Here is a 20,959-nt window from a genome sequence, read left to right as displayed (position 1 = left end):
GTTAAGAACTTGTCGTATGAGGAACGTTTGAGGACTCTGGGTCTGTACTCGTTGGAGTTTAGTAGGATGAGAGGGAATTTTATTGAAACGTATAAGATACTGCGAGGCCTGGATAGAGTGGACGTGGAGAGGATGTTTCCACTTGTAGGAAAAACTAGAACCAGAGGACACCATCTCAGATTAAAGGGACGATCCGTTAAAACAGAGATGAGGAGGAATTTCTTCAGCCAGAGGGTGGTGAATGTGTGGAACTCTTTGCTGCAGAAGGCTGTGGAGGCCAATTCACTGAGTGCCTTTAAGACAAGAGATAGATAGGTTCTTGATTAATAAGGGGATCAGGGGTTATGGGGAGAAGGCAGGAGAATGGGGATGTGAAAATATCAGCCATGGTTAAATGACGGAGCAGACTCGATGGGCCGAGTGACCTAATTCTGCTCCTATGTCTTATGGTCTAAAGCTCTCCTGGAGTTCCTTCCTCTTTTCCAACTGCGCTGGGTCCCTATCTTCTGCATACTTGTCTACCTCCAGCATCTCATCTATTACCCTCTGGCGTTCCAACCTCTCCTCTTTGTCTAACCCAGCCTTGAACGAGATCACCTCAGTCCTCACCACCACCTTTAAAGCCTCCCAGACAACTGCCTTCGACACCTCACTTGTGCAGTTAAAACCTCCATATTCCTCGATTACTTTTTCAATTTTGTCACAGAACCCTTGGTCCCCCAACAGTCCCACATCTAACTTCCACCCTGGTCTCTGTACCATCCCCTTCTCCAGTACCATATCCACCCAATGTGGAGCATGATCTGATATTGCAATTGCCGAGTACTCCGACCCTTTAACCCCAGCCAGCAGCGTCTTTCTTCCCCACCATGAAAAAGTCAATCCGCGAGTACACCTTATGGACCGCTGAGAAAAACGAGTATTCCCATTCCGTCGGGTGTCCCATTTCCACCATTAGCCCAGTCAGCGCCTTCGCTCCCCCCTGACGGGACCAGCGAGCGCGGCCATGACCTGTCCAACCCCCACTATCAGTTTGTGTGTGTCCAAGTCGGGGATGGCCCCACACCCCTTCTTCGCGAATCCCACATCATCCCAATTGGGACCATATACACTTACCAGCACCACCAGCCTCCCCTCCAGCGCCCCTGTCACAATCACATTCCTACCCCCCTGATCTGCAACCACCTTTTCCACCTGGAACCATACCCTTTTGCTGACCCTTATCGCTACCCCTCGAGCTCTTCCGTCAAATCCAGAATGAAACACCTGACTAACCCAGCCCTTTTTAAGTCTCACTTGGTCCTTCACCCTCGGGTGAGTCTCCTGCAGCATTGCTACATCGGCCTTCAAACTTTTAAAATGCGCAAGCACCCTTGACCTCTTGGCTGGGCCTCCCAGCCCCCTCACGTTCCACGTGACTAACCTAACTAGGGGTGGCTCACCCCTCCCTTCTTATCCACCATTATCATAACACCGGCCCCTGCCCCTTGAGCCTGACCCGTCCTTTTCCATTATTAACATCAAACCCCTTCACCCCTCCCTCCCAGAATCCCCCCTGCACTTCCCCTCCAAGAAAATCTCTCTCTTTTCCCCCCCCCCCCCCCCCAACTTGCTCGCCTCGTAGGCCCATCAAAACCTGCTAACCAGGCTCCAAAGTCCGCAGGCCTCCTCTCACCTCACCTCCGTTCACTAGCCGATTTTAGTTAGCTAGCGCGGGGTGGTCCCCCTGACTCCAAATATAGTTCATAAAACCTTGATCACTACGCTAGCCTGGTCAATTTGAGAATCTTTCTGCTTTCACTTACCAGATTGAAGTCTCGCCTTACACCTTTCCCCCCCCCCCCCCCTTTTTCCTGTACTCATACTTGCAATTTTCTTTTCAGACTTCTGCTTCTACTTCTTCACAAGCCATTGGAAAGGGTGCACAGGAGATTTACCAGAATGTTGCCTGGTATGGAGGGAAGATCTTATGAGGAAAGGTTGAGGGACTTGAGGCTGTTTTCGTTAGAGAGAAGAAGGTTAAGAGGTGACTTAATTGATGCATACGAGATGATCAGAGGATTTGATAGGGTGGACAGTGAGAGCATTTTTCCTCGGATGGTGATGATGTCTAGCACGAGGGGACATAGCTTTAAATTGAAGGGAGATAGATATAAGACAGACGTCAGAGGTAGGTTCTTTACTCAGAGAGTAGTAAGGGCGTGGAATGCCCTCCCTGCAACAGTAGTAGACTCGCCAACACTAAGGGCATTCAAATGGTCATTGGATAGACATATGGACGATAAGGGAATAGTGTAGATGGGCTTTAGAGTGGTTTCACAGGTCGGCGCAACATCGAGGGCCGAAGGACCTGTACTGTGCTGTTATGTACTATAACAGTTAAAGTTTTAGAATCGTAGAATTCATAGTCAGAAACCATTATGCTAATGCTGGTCTTTTTGAAGAAATATCTGATTAATTCCATTCCTCAGCTCATCCAGGACCTTGCAAATTTGTCGTCTTCGAAATATATGCTCATTTGCCTTGCGAAAGCTCCTATAGAATCTGATTCCATTATCCTTTTAAGTCATACCTTCCAAATCTCAACAATCCTCTGTGGAAATATATTGCTCACTTTTCCTAGAGTACTTTTGATATTTTAAGTCTACAATTTCCGCTTACCAATGAATTAGCCAGAGGAAACAGTCTCTTTCTACTTGTTATATCAGAGCCCCATACTAATACTGAATGTGTCTTAAGTCTCTCTTAAACTTTCTCTACACTGGGTACAACCCCAGCTTTTGTAATCTCTCCACATAATTGAAATCCCTAATGCCTGGTAAACCAACTCTCTCCTGTCCAAGTCCAAGATATCCTTCCTAAACTATGTTGCCAAGAATTGTACATAATTATCCAGCTGAGGTCTGACCAAAGATTTGTAATGGTCTGCCATGAATTTCTTCTTTTAATGTTCAATGCCTCTGTTTACAAGGCTGTGGCTTCCTTAACTGCCTTGTCAAATTTCCTTGCCACATTCTAAGATTGGGTGTGCACCCTCTGGTTTCCCTCCTCCAATGTCCACCACCAACCCCCCCCCCCCCCCCACCGCACAGTAACATTTAGATTATACTTTCTGTTACTCTTCACAAGTACATCACTTTGCATTAAAGTGTACCTACCATGTGTTTTTCCCTTTGACCAGGCCTACAACAATCTTGTTCACTATTTTACTATATTGCTAATTTTTGTATTCTAATATCAACCCCTGGGCGGACCTCACTGCCCGTTTCTCTCCAGACATATGTTTCCCACTACTCTTCTGCCTCCTTATACCTTAACCAATTGCATGCTCAAGCTCCCATCTCTTTAATACCATGAGCTTCTCCAGCAAATGAGCTTACCTAAGCAACTTAACACTGATTAAACAGTTCCCTGACTCGTATGGCTTCATCATGCCAAGAACTAGGAGGTCACTCTTCCCAGAGAACACGCAATCAAGAAAAAAATGATCAGAAAAAAAATGATTAAGAGCTGATTAGAATTTAGTTAAATAGAAGCAAGTGAGGAAAGTTGGTGCCAATGTGAGATCACATCTGGAAAACAAGGGGAATACTAAACCATGCAGGCACAAAACATTGTTCCCTACAGCAGCAGACCTTCATACAACATGCTTCCTGTACTGAGAGCTGTTTGAGAGGGGAATATTTGAATTAGTAGGCAAAAATAAACACATTTTCCAATTCTGAATGCAAGATTTCGATGATCCAAAAGGCAGAATTATGTTTAGAATTAACGTGAACATCATTTTAGACCACAAAAGTCATGTAACATTTGTTTCAAAAAACAGCGTTTATTTAATTTTTCTCAGCACAGCCACTCTAATTTTCTAATGCGGTTTTGCAAATTTAAAGATTTGTTGTAGATTTTTAGTTCATTAAAAAACTGTGCATCTCTATTAAATTGTTTACAGTGTTGGGATTCATAACATTCCAAAGGGAAAGGAATTTGGACTAATCTATTTTTGCCTAAATATGCCTTTGTGAAATACTATATAAATGTAATTTGTTTTTGCATAGCACTTGCTGCAGTCCAATTCCTGCCGGATATAAATAGTGGCACAAATGCAGAGGCTGAATGCACATTAAGTCAAATTGTATGAATGGCTAATTAAGTCGAAAGGTTGGACATTTGCTCACCAATTGTTCAAAGTGTTTATCGAATACAAATAGAGCAGACATTGCTCAGGTTTTCAGTGAAAGACAAACTATTGCAAACTCTTGTTGCACTGAAGATTTTTGAGAAATATGGAAACTGCTCCACTGGAAATGAGACTGGCCAAGGAGGGCTGCAAGAGTACAAAACGACAGCATATGTATTCACTAGAGAGAGGGACCTTGTTACCCATGAGAACAGTGTGAACCAGATTAATAGACTTGAACAGGTTGATATTAAGAAGGTGGATGTGCTGGAAATTTTGAAAAGCATCAGGATAGATAAGTCCTCTGTGCCTGACTGGATGTACCCACGGTTACTATGGGAAGCGAGGGAGGAGATTGCTGCGCTGTTGGCGATGATCTTTGCGTCTTCACTCTCCACTGGAGTAGTACCGGATGATTGGAAGGAGGCGAATGTTGTTCCCCCTATTCAAGAAAGGAAATAGGGAAATTCCTGGGAATTACAGACCCATCAGTCTTGCGTCTGTGCTGAGCAAAATATTGGAAAGGATTCTGAGAGATAGGATTTATGATTATTTAGAAAAACATAGTTTGATTAAAGATACTCAGCATGGCTTTGTGAGGGGCAGGTCATGCCTCACAAGCCTCATTGAATTCTTTGAGGATGTGATGAGACACATTGATGAAGGTCGGGCAGTGGATGTGGTGTATATAGATTTCAGTAAGGCATTTGATAAGGTTCCCCATGGTAGGCTCATTCAGAAAGTTAGGGGGCATGGGATACAGGGAAATTTGGCTGTCTGGATACAGAATTGGCTGTAGTTGGCACCCAGGTTGTAGGGTTGTTAAGAAGGCGTATGGTGTGTTGGCTTTCATTAACAGGGGGATTGAGTTTAAGAGCCGCAAGGTTTTGTTGCAGCTTTATAAAACTCTAGTTAGACCACACTTGGAATATTGTGTCCAGTTCTGGTCGCCTCATTATAGGAAGGATGTGGATGCTTTGGCGAGGGTACAGAGGAGATTTACCAGGATGCTGCCTGGACTGGAGGGCATGCCTTATGAAGAAAGGTTGAGGGAGCTAGGGCTTTTCTCACTGGAGCGAAGAAGGCAGAGGGGTGACTTGATAGAGGTGTACAAGGTGAAGAGAGGCGTGGATAGCCAGAGACTTTTCCCCAGGGTGGAAATGGCTGTCACAAGGGGACATAATTTTAAGGTGATTGGAGGAAGGTATAGGGGAGATGTCAGAGGTAGGTTCTTTACACAGAGAGTGGTGGGTGCGTGGAATGCACTGCCAGCAGAGGTGGTGGAGCCAGTCATTAGAGACGTTTAAGCGACTCTTAGACAGGCACATGGACAGCAGTAAATTGAAGGGGTGTAGGTTAGGTTGATCTTAGATTAGGATAAATGGTTGGCACAACACCGTGGGCTGAAGGGCCTGTACTGTGCTGTATGTTCTGTGTGGTCAGATGTCATTCAGAGCATTTGTTACATAGTGGTATATTCAGCCAGGCACATATAAGTTGGTAATGACAGTACGGATGTGTCTATGGCACGGAGCCAGTCACCATGTACGTTTCATTCATGACAATAGTTATATAACATAAAATATCCATATGCCATTAGTAGTGGCAACCCAAAATCAACACGGCATAATTTATATGCATTTGGTGATGTGATCTCCACAGCTTGATCACGGCGGTCATCCATGAAGTATGAAGGAGAGAGAGACTGGCTGTACACTTACTGACTAACATGAGAGGGTAAAAACATTTAATCAATCCTGCTATCTTTCCCACCATCCAGAGGATCACCCATTTCCATTTGGGCCACTGCGCGATGTTTTTGTATTGCCTAAAAATAATTTTTCAATGCTGTACTTCTGTATAACCACTGGCACAGAGTTATCCAGGTCAAGGTTTGCTTACTCAGAAGCACTCATCATTGTCTAATTTAAAACTGATCATCTAGGCCGTCTTTAATGTTACAGAGGAGGCTGGCGGTAAACGAACATAGATTTCTATACACTATTTACAAAAGTCTGCATAATGGAGCATATTGTTCCTACTAGCTGGGAGGATTAACCACACTAGGTCCTGTTTCGGGCCTGCTTTTACGTTGGGTCATAACGAGCCCTAGGTGGTTGGCCACAACCCTCTATCTGGGAAGCTCGTACTCCATGAGTCCCACAGTAAGATCAATAATGCTTTCCTCATGGGGTTATGACCCCCCCCCCCCCCCCACCAAAATCCGAAAGTCCCCCTTTAGCCACCAACAATGGAGGTCTTCTGTGCAGTTTCGCTCGTGGCCACGTTTACATCTGTGGCGGCTCTAGGTTGGGTGGAGTGTATCAATTAGCTAATCGCCATTTCCTGGCTCACCGCCAAAGTGTTACTGTCGGGACCGCGGTTCTAAACGTGTCATCTGCTGGCATGGACTCCTCTGCATCCATCTCAGTTCCAGAATTATCCTTCTCTTGTTCGAAAGGGCCTGGCGACCTGGACGGCGGGGCCCCCAGACCGAGGGGCAGTTCCTGGGTGGCAAAGACACTACCACCACCGGTCGGGTGTCCCAAGGGGTGGGTTCATGCCTCATTAAGTGGATCCTTCCTGAACCCGGTCTTTATTCAAAACCGGGCCCATACTTTCCAGTATCACACTGGGGAGCCACAATACTCCATCACCACAATTGCGAACGTAGACCACATTCCGAATGTGAAAAGCCTGCTCCGGCGCCCTCGAGCCGTGGTACCTCTTCTGCATCTCCTGTTGCCTCTCTACCTTGTGGCCAACACTCGGAAAGGTCAGAGTCAGCCGAGTCCTGCGTTTTCAACCCATCAATAATACTGCAGGTAGGAATTCAGTCGGTTCTCAGGATATAAATTGCATATGGACAATAGTGAGGTCTTTGCGATCCAGGCGAGGGGGCAGGAGAGGCGGTTGGGTAAGATGCCGTTCAAGGTGGTGGGGGAGGGGGGCTTTTGGTATTTGGGTATCCAGGTGGTGCCCGAGTGAGAGAAGCTGCAGAAGCTGAATCTGGGTCGGTTGGTAGAACAGATGAGGGAGGTGAAATGCGCTCCTGTTGTCATTGGCGGGGCGGGTACAGACAGTTAAAAATGACGGTGCTCTCGAAGTTTTTGTTCGTCTTTCAGAGCCTTCCAATTTTTATCTCCAAGGCGTTTTTTATTAAAGTAAATGCGGTGATCTCCGGATTTGTTTGGGCGGGTAAAACCCCGCGGGTGAAGAAGGTGCTGCTGGAGCAGGGGCACGGGCATTGGCGGGGGTGGCTGACTCTTCCGAATTTTATAAATTATTATTGGGCGGCGAATATTGTGATGGTCAGCAAGTGGGGGAGGGGTCGGTGTGGGAGCGGGTAGAGGCGGCCTCGTGAAGACACAATCTTGGGGGCACTGTTAACGGCAGCCAGGTACTCCACATGCCCGGTAGTAGTGGCAGCCCTGAGGGTGTGGGGACAGTGGCGGCAGCATATGGGGTTGCAGGGGGCGTCGGTGTGGGCACCGATATGTGGTAAACACCAGGCCACTCCGGGGGGTAGGCTGGATGGGGGGTTTCGGAGGTGGCAGCGGGCGGGGATCGAGGAGATTTGGAGATTGTTTTATTGATGAGGGCTTCCCGAGCGCGAGGTGGGAATGGGTTCCAGTATCTGCATGTGAGTGATTTTGTGCAGAGGCAGGTTTCAACCTTCCCGCATCTGCCGCCCCAGGGGCTACAGGATAAGGTGGTGTCAAGAGCAGGAGTAGGAGAGGGGAAGGTATCAGAGATTGACAGGGAACTGATGGAGTGGGAGGGAGCCTCGATAGGTGAGGTGAAGAGAAAGTGGGAAGAAGACTTGGGTGGGGAGTTGGAGGCTGGATTATGGGAGGATGCCCTGAGGCGAGTCAATGCATCCTCGTCGTGCACCCGGCTCAATTTAAGGTGGTCCACAGGGTGCACATGATCGTGGCCTGGATGAGCAGGGTCTTCGAGGGGTTGGACGATAGGTTGGGTGCTGTGTTGGGGTCTTGCGAACCATGTCTATGTGTTTTCGGCATGTCCGAGGCTGAGGGGTTTCTGGCAGGGGTTTGCTGACCACATGTCTGACTTTTTAATGGTGAGGGTGGTGCCGAGTCCAGAGGTGGCGATCTTTGGTGTGTCGGAAGACCTGGGAGCCCAGTGGGTGAGAGAGGCCGATGTCCTGGCCTTTGCCTCCCTGGCGGCCCGGGGACGGGTCTTACTAGGTTGGAGGGACCCGCAACCCCTGAAGTCGGAGGTATGGGTTACTGACGTTGCGGGATTTTTCAGACTTGAGAAAATTAAATTCGCCTTGAGGGGATTGCTGCAGGGGTTTGCCCGGAGGTGGCAGCTGTTCAGCGACTTTTAGGCTGTCAGCGGGGGGGGGGAAAAAATAGTAAGGGCAGTAGAACAAATGGAAAGGGGGCTGGGGAAGGTGGTCCTGTTTGTGTAGGCCATGTTGACTGGGGTTTGTCACTGGGCTGGTGTGTTGGTTATATTGTTTTGTTCTTGTTGAAACCTGGGGCGGGATTCTCCGCTGGCGGGATGCTCCATTTTGCCGGTAGCCAGAGGGTTTCCCGACGGCATGGGGCTGCCCCACAATGGGAAACCCCATTGACCGGCTGGCATAACGGAGCATCCCACTGGCGGGATGAGGCAGAAATGTGGGGTGGAGAATCCCGCCCCTGATGTTTAAAATTTTTTAAATTATGAATACCTTAAAATATTTTCAGGAAAAAAAATAATAGTGCAGGGGCAATTCCTGTTGTCACGTACTGTGTTGTGCAATAACTAAAAAGGAACCGTGACAACCGCCTGTCTATGGACCCCGTTGATTGCATTTTCAAGCCCCTAGTGATGGTCTGGACCAGCGTTTCCGGTCGTCCTTTGGAGGACGGATGATACGGGGTGGTTTGAATATGCTGAATGCTGTTCCGCTGCATGGAAATGACAAATTCCTTGCTAGTGAACGGTGTCCCATTATCTGCTACTAGGACCTCTGGGATCTCATGTGTGCTAAAAGTACCCTGGAGCTTTTTCAATTTGGACCCTTCCGGATGGCCACTGTGCAGGTCCTGTAGCAAGAGTTTCTGATTCGGGGGGGGGGGGGGGGTGGATCTTTGCACCTGGACAATGCCGAAAGAAATATTAGTACGCAGGCAGCAGGAACACCCAACGCTGGGTCTTAGCCGTGCCTTTATCCTCCCCGAAGAGCTTGAGCAGTGTCTTATGGGGCATTATAATAAAAAAATGTTGTCCATAAACATATTGATGGCACTTCTTTATTCTGAAAATCAGAATCTCTATGCATGTATCGGCGCGCTGAATCCACCAGTGTCCTTGAAGCAAATGCAATGGGGCGTTCCATGCCTTCATCCCAGACATGGGCAAGCACTACCCCAAAGCTGTAGGGCAGTGTTTTTCAAACTTTCTGGGGACCCATTTTTGACAACCGGCTGATCTTTGCAATCCAAGTCGCCCGAACGTCTCGACCCACCATTTTTCGACAAATGAGCTTATTTGGTCCTCACAAGCTGACTTCCTTTGTCATTTCATGTTGCATTTCTGTACTGGTTGTTCATCAGAAGTCTTGGAGCTCACACCAGCACTGTTTTGCCCTGTCGTGGAATCTCTTGAGAAACTCTCCAGCAGTTTTAAGTTGTGAGATCCTGGCCTGTTTGTTTCCGAGGCACTCTTCCTTATTCCAGAACAATCCATCTTCAGTTCTTCACACAGTCCTGTTGCTTTCTTACTGGCAGTTACAAAATGGAGTAATATGTCCTCAGTAATTTCGCGCCCAGAACATGAGATGTCAGTGTATGCGACCCGTGACTTGCTCTCTGCCGCCGCTTCTGGTGGGAAGATTCCATCGATTATATTTTTTTAAAAAAGATCTGCCCCTGGGACAGCACGCTGACGTCCGGAGGAGGCAGTCTGCCCCACAGTGGGCTCTGGGCCTGCGCATTGCTACATCCAACTGAGGGGGCACATACACGGGACAGCCGGCATTCTGAAAGCTGGTCATGCTGCCAGTCGCAGCCATTGGGCACTTCATCCTGCGATCGGAACGCCATAACCAATCGCTCCCCGACCCTCCAGACGTAGCTGGGGGGGTGTTCGGAACGCCATAACCAATCGCTCCCCGGCCCTCCAGACTTAGTGGGGGGGGGGGGAGGAAGAGAGAGAGGTATGTAAAATGCAGTGGGTGCCCATCCTTTCAGCCCATTCCTGAGCTCACCCCCATGGATGGGCGCCCAAATTAGCAGCTCGTCTGCCTTTTTCAAATAAGTAATAACGGGTCAATGAGGGTTGTTACCATGCCAATTGACCCAAATAAATGCTGCCCATTCCATAAAACATTTGGCAGGGGCAGCCAGGTGGTAGCAGGCAGCCCGTGTGTTTTTTTAACTCATTTTTACAGGATGTAGGCTTTGCTGGCTAGGCCTGCATTTGTTGCCCACCCCTAATTGCCCTCGAGAAGGTGGTGGTGAGGTGTGTTTTTGAACCGGTGCAGTCCCTGAGGTGTAGGTACAGCCACAGTGCTGTTAGGGAGGTGTGTCCGGAGACTGTACCCTGTATGTCATCTTACCCGTAGGTATAGATTGACGTTCATCATTTGATTACAAAGTTAATTGGCAGCGAACAGCATTGTGACAATAACCGTAAGCTCCCAATTTTGACTCCGCGACAGTGAAGGAACGGTGATATATTTTCAAGTCAGGATGGTGAGTGGCTTGGAGGGGAACTTCCAGGCGGTGGTGTTCCCAGGTATCTGCTGCTCTTGTCCTTCCAGATAGTAGTGGTCGTGGGTTTGAAAGGTGCTGCTGAAGAAGCCTTGGTAAGTTCCTGCAGTGCATCTTCTAAATAGTAGACGCAGCTGCTGCTGCTGTACATCAGCGGTGGAGGGTGTGAATGTTTGTGGAAGGGGTGCCAATGAAACGGGCTGCTTTGTTGTGGATGGTGTCGAGCTTCTTGAGTGTTATTAGAGCTGCACACATCCAGGAAGTGGGAGTATTCCATTACACTGCTGACTTGTGCCTTGTAGGTGGTGGATAGGCTCTGGGGAGTCGAGGTGTGTTCTCGCCTCATGATTCCTAGTCTCTGATGCCTTGTAGCCACAGTATTTATATGGCTGGTTCAGTTTCTGGTCAATGGTAATCCCCAGAATATTATTAGTGGGGGATTAAGTGATGGAAACTGTGGTAACTTGGCCACAAAAAGTTCATCTTAAACGCTTATAAGTTCATTTTCTTTGGTATAGAAAAATAATGAAGATTAAAATACAGTATGGACTCAAAAATGAGAGCAACTAGATAAACATCACAATAACAGGAACAGAATCTAATTAGAACTAATGACAGTTAAATATGAATTTACACAGGTAACCACAACAACTAATGATATCACAGCACTTACTGGTGATGGCCACAATGGATTTAAATAAGAAGATGCATAATAATTACACTCTATAACTGTAATGCTATTGAATGTCAAGGGGCGATGGTTTGATTCTTTTTTATTGGAGATGGTCATTGCCTGAATGTGTGGCGTGAATCTGACTTGCCACTTGTCAGTCTGGATATTGCTGCATTTGCGCGTGAATTGCGCTACCCCTGTTGCTAAATTCTCTTTTACATAGGAAATAAAATTTTGAAAACTTGCTTTCTTTTTCGGTTAATGAGCATTTATTCTTACAGCTCCCAGATCTCATGGTCATCTCTGGCATCAATAAAGCCAGATTATCTTTGTGTCCTCCTTCAACACCCTCTAAATCCGGGAAGCAGTTAATAAATACTGCAACAGGTTGCTGTACAATGCCCAATAGAGTGTGATTATTAATTCTTCCTTATTTATTAACATGTAAACCAGAGTGTAGGGCCACCACAGGGACTGTGGTCACTTTACTTGTAGGACACTAAAAGTGTAGTTATGCAAATCTAATGTTCTCTCTATTCGTGTTTGTTGGGCCTCAACCTGGAAGTGTACCCAAACTCCTTCCCTACTGATAACCGCACCAAATCATTCTACAACAAGGAAATCATTAAAGACTTCTTTATAATTCAGACTTATATTGTCAACTTCTGTTTTGGTGTTATCAGTATTTTTTCCAAAACCCTTATCATGGTTTTTTTTTTTTAAAGTGTTATTGGAATTTTAGTTGATTTTTTGACTGGCACTGGTTGGTAATTATTGTTGCCACATCTGGTATTACAATGTATTTTTGCAGTATTTGTATTTTCATTTACAGTGTAAACCATAACTTAATTTGTCTAATAAGGAACGCAGTATTGAAATTGTACCTACCATTCCATGGATATTCCGAGAAGTTATTTTGTGTGAATTGCTTCCTTCCACAATGTAGATTGAACATTTAATGTGACCTCAGTTGTTGTTTTCTTCAGTAATTATGTAAAGAAAGCTATTTCAGAATATATTTTGGCTTTGTGTGACACACACTGTATGCTGTTGTTTTCGAGCTAGTAGTAATTCACCTGAAAAAGCTAGGCTTGATCCTGCTGATGCTATAGCCAAACATTATCAAGTCCGGGAGGGGGGCTTATTTTGACAAAAAAATGCTTGATGTAATTTGTGTGCATATATAAAGCATTTTTGTCTTGGTTTGCCTATTCCAATGGTACTGCAGTGCACAAGATGGCCTTCCTCTGTGGAGATGACTAAAATAATCAAGTATAGTGTTAGATTATCTCCGATATTGGCTTCCTCATTTTTCAGTGGCACAAGTCAGTTTCCTTCCTACAATTGGTTCTCTGGTTGTATTTGGAGCTGCTTGTTTTTCCTTCAAAAGACTTAAGATATGCTTCCAGAGCTGATATTTTTGGGTTTGTTGTGTGTGTGTCTCTCTCTCTCGCGCTCTCTCTTGACAGTATACAGTATATCTTTCGGGAAGTTGAAATATCTTTGAAGAATATTGTACCACTTAATAAATTCTTCATCAAGTGCAAATGAATGGTGGAATTACTCTAGTGTACTACTTAAACCCATGTCAGTAGTAACATATTTTTTCCTTCATAATGTCATCCAGTAGTTAGTTGATAATTGCATAGAATTTAGGGATTTCATTTACAGAATTTTCCATGGAAATAAAAAAATAGGTTTATTGCCAGAATTTTTGCTGATGCTTTAGGAGCATGTCCTCCAATTCTAACAATATATTTTGTGCAAATTGAAATTATGGTACATTGATACACTTTGCAAGGCTGAAGTTATTTTGATTCAGTTTCCCTTTTTAGGTTTTGGGTTTGATCATTTTCTTTTTGGCTTGCCCAGTATTCCCCAATTTCACTAAGGTCCCATATGAAATTCCTTGGAATTTTTGCAAATACAAGTTCAGAACTTATTTTTGACTGGTTTGCACATCTCTGATCCTTACTATTTATTTTGCTTTAATTAACACCTGATCACTAATATAAATGCTGGTAGTTTTTCAAGTGTAATACGTGCAATTAAATGACAACATAGCACTCCAACCAGCTATGTCAGCATGCAAGAATATAATCTTATCAGGCCTGCTCCCATTTCCCTTTTTCCCTTTGTCTTTCATCCACCAAATAATATCACATTTATCACTTGTTAAAAAAGCTTGCATCCTATTTTCAAAGGACTTTTTTTGTAACTGTGCAGCAGAAACCTACTTCCTTGCAAATATTTGCTTTAATTTTTCCTGTTGGTCTCTTGCCAATTCAGATTTAAATTGGAAACTTGCTGAGAGTTGGTGAAATCTCCTTTTCACCTAACATTCTTTGGTTTGCCATGTTGTAATTCACCAGGCTTCCTTCAATTGTATTAGTTATGTTTTCAGGGGCAGAAATGCCAATGACTTTTTCCGCAAATTATTTAAACCGTACAAATGAACAGATAAGACCATAAGAGCTGGTTAAAGTCTTTAAATATTTATTTGTGTAGAGAATTGAAAAACAGAGAAAATAAATTGTAGGATCACTTATTTTTTCAAATAAGAGACGAGGGTCTGGTGGTGGTGCGAGATTGAGTTTTATTGCAAAAGTCAAGTTAGTACACTTCAAACACTACTGAACAAAATAAACAAACGCCCAGCGGGGCATAAGGAAGAAAACAATGGAAGGAGATCAAAGAGGAAGTGGGCAACACATGTGTCAGTAACCTTAGACCTGGGTGGTTTGATACTGCCCTCCTCTTTGCCCCCTATTGGTTTACAAGTTGTGAATTATGACTTCTGAATAGTGGTCTTTACCATCACTCACATGGGTATCTAAATCACTGGCTGTACACACTTTGTTACATTGTCACATCTGCAGTCTGGGTTCTGTAAAACTTTGCCACAGACACAATATTGTGAAAATTTAGAATTTAACTATTTCCCTACATAAGTTAAATTAGAACCTCAGTTTGAACACATTTGGGATACTGAGATCTAGTCACGGTTCTATGAAAATAGCATACTTCTGGTAACAGTCTGGTAAATCTCTATTGCACCTTGTCTAGTGTATGAGTGGTAATACCTGTCAGGAAAGATGAAACTGGCTGGGGCTGTTTTTTTTCCTCTAGAAAAGAGGAACCAAGGGTGGCCTGATAGAGGTCGTATGAAAGGATTTTGACTTCCTGATAACTGAAGCAGGAGCCATGAATATAAGCTAGTCACTAATAAATCCAATAGAGAATTCCGGAGAAACCTCTTTGCAAAAGAATAGTTAGAATGTGAAACTTGCTAACCTCAAAAACAGTTGAGGGGAATAGAGTAAATTTAAGAGGAGCCAAGATAAGCATGTGAGGGAGAAAGTGACAGAAGGATGCTTTGATGAGGGTGGATGAAAAAAGGTAGGAAGATGCTTGTGTGGGGTGTAAACAGTGCCGTTGGTCAGTTGGTCCAAATAACCTGTTTCCGTGCTGTAAATACTTTGTAAGATAACACATCGAAAGAAGAAAATTGGGGGGAAATTTATTTGCGGAGACCCATTTCAAATGAATTCCCTGGGGGCAGACTATGCTGCAAACAGTCACCTGTGGAATCAAAGAACAATAAAGCACAGCAACTGGCCCTTCGGCCCTCCAAGCCTGTGCTGACCATGGTACCTGCCTAAACTAAAACCGTATGCACTTACGGAGTCCGTATCCTTCCATTCCCACCCTATTCATATATTTGTCTTGATGCCCCTTAAATGCCGCTATCGTACCTGCTCCCACCACCTCCCCAGGCAGTGGGTTCCACATATTTACCATCCTCTTTGTAAAAAAAAAAACTTAAAGGGGTTACTTCGCTGTCTGCATTCAAGGAATCAATGCTGTCTGTTGTTTGATTGCACTACTGATGATTTCGTCCATTGCTTTACTGATGCTTGGTAAGAAACTGACAGGATGGTATACGGCTGTGTTAATTTTGGCCTATCATTTGTGAATAGGATGTATATATTGTCAGAGAGATGTCCGTTTCCTAGCTGTGCTATAACAATTTGACCAGGAGACTAGATCGTTTTGGTGTACAGGTCTTCAGCACCATAGGTGGAGTTTAACCAACTCCTAAAGTCTCTGACAGAGCCATTGTAGTATTTCTGAAAGTCCTGTGAAGTGAACTAATTGGACCAGACATTGGCATCAACAATAATGGGCATCATGAGAGAGGTCTGGTAGAATTATCCAAGGCACTTTTACTGAAAAGATTTACAAACAGTTCAGCATTGTTTCTTGCAACCTTGGATTGGACTCCACCATGATTGAGGATTGGCCTATTCATGAAGCCGCCATCTGCTTTTTGTTGCTGGATTGTCTACCACTACTGACAGGATATGGTAAGCTTTGCTTTGGATTTCTAACTCTGGTTTTAGTTGCATATAAATCTGCTTTTGGTGTTTAGCATGCCGATAACACTGTGATGTATTTATTATGTCAGTGTCTCAATCTAATATGCATGGTACTTTCCTGGCACATGTTATACATTCTATTAAGTCATTTCATTAATCTCCTGGCTTAATGGTAATCGGTGAATGAGGAATATGTTTGCCCATTAGTTTACAAACTGGTGTATAATTCTGATGTTTATTTGTCACACATGACTGTCCAGTTTTTGGTCTAATCTGACTTAGCACAGTTGTAGTACCACAATATATAATAATAATCATTTATTGTCACAAGTAGGCTTCAATGAAGTTACTGTAATATATAATATGATGAAGGATGTCCTCACTATAAAGATGAGACTCTTTTTGCAGGATTATGAGGTGGATAATCAAACATATGTCTGACAGTTTGGTGAGGAAAAGGTCACTTAAGCTTATATTGTTGTGTTGGTTGCCTCCGTATCTGATAATGACTCAGGCTAGCAGCGGCGTCCATCAGATTGTCTGGAGTTGAAGATTTTGAGGGTATAGGATTTGACTTCCTGATGGAAAAGAACACCTCAATTTTCAAAAAGATCGATTAAATTCAATCCTGTCCTGTTGTTGGAAGGAAATTGTGGTGATGAGAAATTGCATCATTGTTTCAGTGTTGTGGGGCACTGTAAATTTAAAATTATGGAAAGCTTTTCGTTTCCATGGTATATGCCACGCTTTTTATTTTTATTCAGTTGAATCACTTGCATAGAAAAATGCCCGCAACTATCCTATTTAATTTTTCATTGATCTGATTTTAGTAGCATATACTGCTGTGCTAAGTTTATTTTGTATTATAAACTACTTGGGACAAGGAACAACTTCTCTGCCCTCTTTTTGATAGTATTGTTTGTGCAGTTTATGCTTCTAATAAATTTTACTTATTCTTACAATAGGTATTTGGAGTAGTAGATTCCCCCAATTACTCTGGCTGTGGTATAACAAGGCCAGTCATTGCTGAACAAGAGACCAAGTGGCAACCAAATTCTACTGACCAAGCAACTGATGCAAGAAATGGAGAACTTAGTAAAGAGCTTTTGAATGACTCCGAGGTGAGTCATCTGGAGAAACACTGACAAAATTTCAAGCATTTGCATGAATTAATTTATCCCAAATATTTCAAACATCAGGAATTTTTTCAAATTTAAGATTGTCTCTGCATTTTATGCCAGTTAAAAGCAAATTTTGCTGTGTTGCAGAATGTTGAGACTTTATTCAGGAAGCAGCCAGGCCATATAGTCCAGGATGACCTGAGGTTTTGTTTCCAATGTGCGTTAAGTTAGCTGATATTAGCACTATTAGTGACAGTAGGCAATGTTTTTGAAGTCGCGATCAATTGTATGAGGAAAAGATTCAGTTGCTCCTCCTTGCTATTCACTGACCTGCTAGAGGTGTGCATGCATAGTCAGTTAGGATGAAATTACACTCGGCTGTACAACCAAACTCTGCCTCACCTCCTGTCTCTCAAACTGCTTGTCCAGAATGCAGCATTAGGTGAGCAGATATTTCCTCTTCAGTCCCTGTTAACAACTCCATTCCCTAATCACTAACTCCATCCTTCTTCTTGGCAATTGTCTCATGCCGATCTAAACTGTTCGTAAACAGGGTAATGTGACAAACTGGATAAAAAGTTGGCTTAGTAACAGAAACAAAGGGGAATGGTCGATGCCTTTCCGAATGTAAAGTTGTTTCAAGTAGTGTCACAGGCTCAGTGTTGGGACCTTACTGTTTGTGTTGTATATTAACGCTTTGGATGTGATCTTGGGGGACACAATTGGTAAATTTGCAGACGTCACAAAGATTGGCCGAGTAGTGGATGGTGTAGAGGATAGCGATGATCTTCAAAACTATATAGATGGGTTGGTGGAGTGGGCAGTAAAGTGGCAGATAGATTTTAACACCGAGAAGTGTGAGGTCATACCTTAAAAGCGAGTTCAAACAGTTATAGGGAGTATGCAATAAATGGGAATACACTAAGAGGGGTAGATGAAGTAAGAGATCTTGGTATACAAGTACAAGGTTGTAAAGAAGGCATATGGAATGCTCACCTTCTTTGGCAGAGGTATAGAATATAAAAGTAGGGATATAATGTTGGAATTGTATACAACACTGGTGAGGCCACAACAGAAGTATCGTGTGCAGTTCTGGTCACCACATTATAGGAAGGACATAATTGCTCTGGAAAGAGTGCAGAGGAGGTTTACAAGAATGTTGCCAGGGCTAGAAAAGTGTAGCAATGAGGAGAGATTGGGTAGGTTGAGGTTATTTACCTTGGAACAAAAAAGGCTGAGGAGTGATTTGATTGAGTTGCACAAAATTGAGGGGAAAATATAGAGTGAACAGATAGATTTATTTCCCTTGGCAGAGAATTCTAGAACCAGGGGATGTAGATTATTCTAGAACCAGGGGATGTAGATTTAAGATAAGTGTCAGAAGGTGTAGAGGGAACATGAGGAAGAACCTTTTTACACAGAGGCTAGTTGGTGTCTGGAATTTGCTGCCCGAGTTAGTGGTGGAGGCAGAGACCCGAAACTTTTTTTTAAAAGGTACCTGAATCTGCACCTTAAGTGCTGTAAACCACAGGGCCAGGGGCCGGGTGCAGGAATGTGAGGTTAGAAAGGGCACCTGGGTGTCCTCTGGCTGGCATGGACAAGTCGGGTATGGATGGCATTGAGCTTCTTGTGCTCTTGGCGCTGCTCTCGTCCAGGCAAGTGGAGATAAAAACAGAAAATGCTGTAAATACTTGGGTCTGGCTGCATCTGTGGAAAGAGGAACAGAATTAATGTTTCAGGTCGTAGCCTTTCTCCATTACACCCTTGAATTGTGCTTTGTAGTTGGTGGACAGATTTTAGGAAGTCATGAGGCGAGTTACTCACCACAGAATTCTCTTCCCCTCCCCACTGAAAAAATGTTGATGGTGGCAGATTCTGCTTTGGCAAATTGGCAATGCCAGTGAACATCAGGAGGCGATGGTTACCTTCTCAGTTATTGGAGATAATCATTGCCTTACACTTGGATGGGACAAATGTTACTTGTTGCTTATAAGCCCAAACCTGGATGTTGCCTCAGTCCCCATGAAGTCTCATGGCTTCAGATTAAACATGGGCAAGGAAACCTCCTGCTGATTACCATGTGGCATCCACCATCAGCTGATTAATCAGTAGTCCTCCATGTTGAACACCACTTGGCGGAGGCACTGAGGGTGGCAAGGGCGCAGAATATGCTCTGGGTTGGGGACTTCAATGTCCATCACCAAGAGTGGCTCGGTAGTACCACCACAGACCAAGCTGGGTTGGTCCAAAATGACATAGCTGCTAGACTGCAGCAGGTGGTGAAGGAGCCAACAAGAGGGAAAAACATATTTGACCTCATCCTCACCAATCTGCCTGCTGCAGATGCATCTGTCCATGACAGTATCAGTAGAAGTGACCACTGCACAGTCCTTGTGGCGACAAAGTCCCGTCTTCACATTTGAGGATACCCTCCATGTTGTGTGGTACTACCACCGTGCTAAACGGGATGGACTTTGAACAGATCTTGCAACTCAGGACTGGGCATCCATGAGACACTGTGGGCCATCATCAGCAGAATTGTATTCAACCACAATCTGCAACTCATGGCCCAGCATATCCGGCTTTTCACGGTAACTTCATTGCAGTGTCAATGTAAGCCTACTTGTGACAATAAAGATTGTTATTATTACTATTATTATTATATCCCCCATTCTACCATTACCACCAAGCCAGGGGATCAACCCTGGTTCAATGAAGAGTGGAGGAGAGTATGCCAGGAGCAACATAAGGCATACTGAAAAATGAGGTGTTGACCTGATGAAGCTACAACACAGTTGTGTGCCAAACAGCATAAGCAGCAAGTAGTAGACAGAGCCAAGCGATTCCACAACAAATGCATCAGATCTAAGCTCTATAGCACTGTCATATCCAGCCGTGAATGATGCTGGACAATGAAACAACTCACTGGAGGAGGAGGCTCCACAAATATCCCCAGCCTCAACGATGGAGAAGCCCAGCACATATGTGCAAAAGACAAAGCTGAGGCATTCGCAACAATCTTCAGCCAGAAGTGCCAAGTGGATGATCCATTTCGATCTCCTTCGGAGGTCCCCAGCATCACAGATGTTGGTCTTCAGCCAATACGATTCACTCTAGGTGATATCAAGAAACAGCTGAAGGCACTGGATACTGCAAAGGCTATGGGCCCTGACAATATCCTGGCAATAGTACTGAAGACTTGTGCTCCAGAACTTGACGCTCCCCTAGCCAAGCTGTACAGCTACAACACTGGCATCTACCCGGCAATGTGGAAAATTGCCCAGGTGTGTCCTGTACACAAACAGGACAAATCTAACCCAGCCAATTAATGCCCCATCAATCTACTCGATCATCAGCAAAGTGATGGAAGGAGTCACCAACAGTGCTATCAAGCGGCACTTACTCAGCAATAACCTGCTCACGGAAGTTCAGTTTGGGTTCCGCCAGAGTCACTCCGCTCCTGACCTCATTACAGCCTTGGTTCAAACATAGACAAAAGAGTTGAATGCCAGAGGTGAGGTGGGAGTGACTGCCCTTGACATCAGTGCAGCATTTGACCGAGTATGGCATCAAGGAGCCCTAGCTAAACTGGAGTCAATGGGAATCGGGGAGAAACCTCTCCACTGTTGGAGTCATACCTGACACAAAGGAAGGTGGTGGTGCTGGCTGGTGGTCAATCATCTCCGCTCCACGCGGAGGAGTTCCTCAGGGTCGTGTCCTAGGCCCAACCATCTTCAGCTGCTTCATCAATGACCTCCCTTCCATCATAAGGTCAGAAGTGGGGATGTTTGCGGACATGTTCAGCGCCATTCGTGACTCCTCAGATAATGAAGCAATCCATGCCCAAATGCAGCAAATTAGCAAGACCTGGACAATATCCA

General features: G+C 44.6%; 1 protein-coding gene across 16 annotated transcripts in view; it reads left to right on the top strand.

Annotated features, from left to right (window-relative positions):
- cep170aa (centrosomal protein 170Aa) overlaps window positions 1-20,959 on the top strand; it is a 257,407-nt gene that overhangs the window by 105,014 nt on the left and 131,434 nt on the right. For 15 of the 16 annotated variants that reach the window (XM_072512604.1, XM_072512598.1, XM_072512607.1 and 12 more), the window contains one exon: window positions 16,923-17,078. The exons of the other annotated variant lie outside the window; for it this stretch is intronic. In XM_072512604.1, the coding sequence (XP_072368705.1) occupies window positions 16,923-17,078 (156 nt within the window). The remainder of the gene's footprint in view (window positions 1-16,922; window positions 17,079-20,959) is intronic. 16 annotated transcript variants of the gene reach the window in all.

Source organism: Scyliorhinus torazame, chromosome 1, assembly GCF_047496885.1.
Source record: "Scyliorhinus torazame isolate Kashiwa2021f chromosome 1, sScyTor2.1, whole genome shotgun sequence".
NCBI lineage: Eukaryota > Metazoa > Chordata > Chondrichthyes > Carcharhiniformes > Scyliorhinidae > Scyliorhinus > Scyliorhinus torazame.
This window is presented reverse-complemented; position numbering and strand designations above follow the sequence as displayed.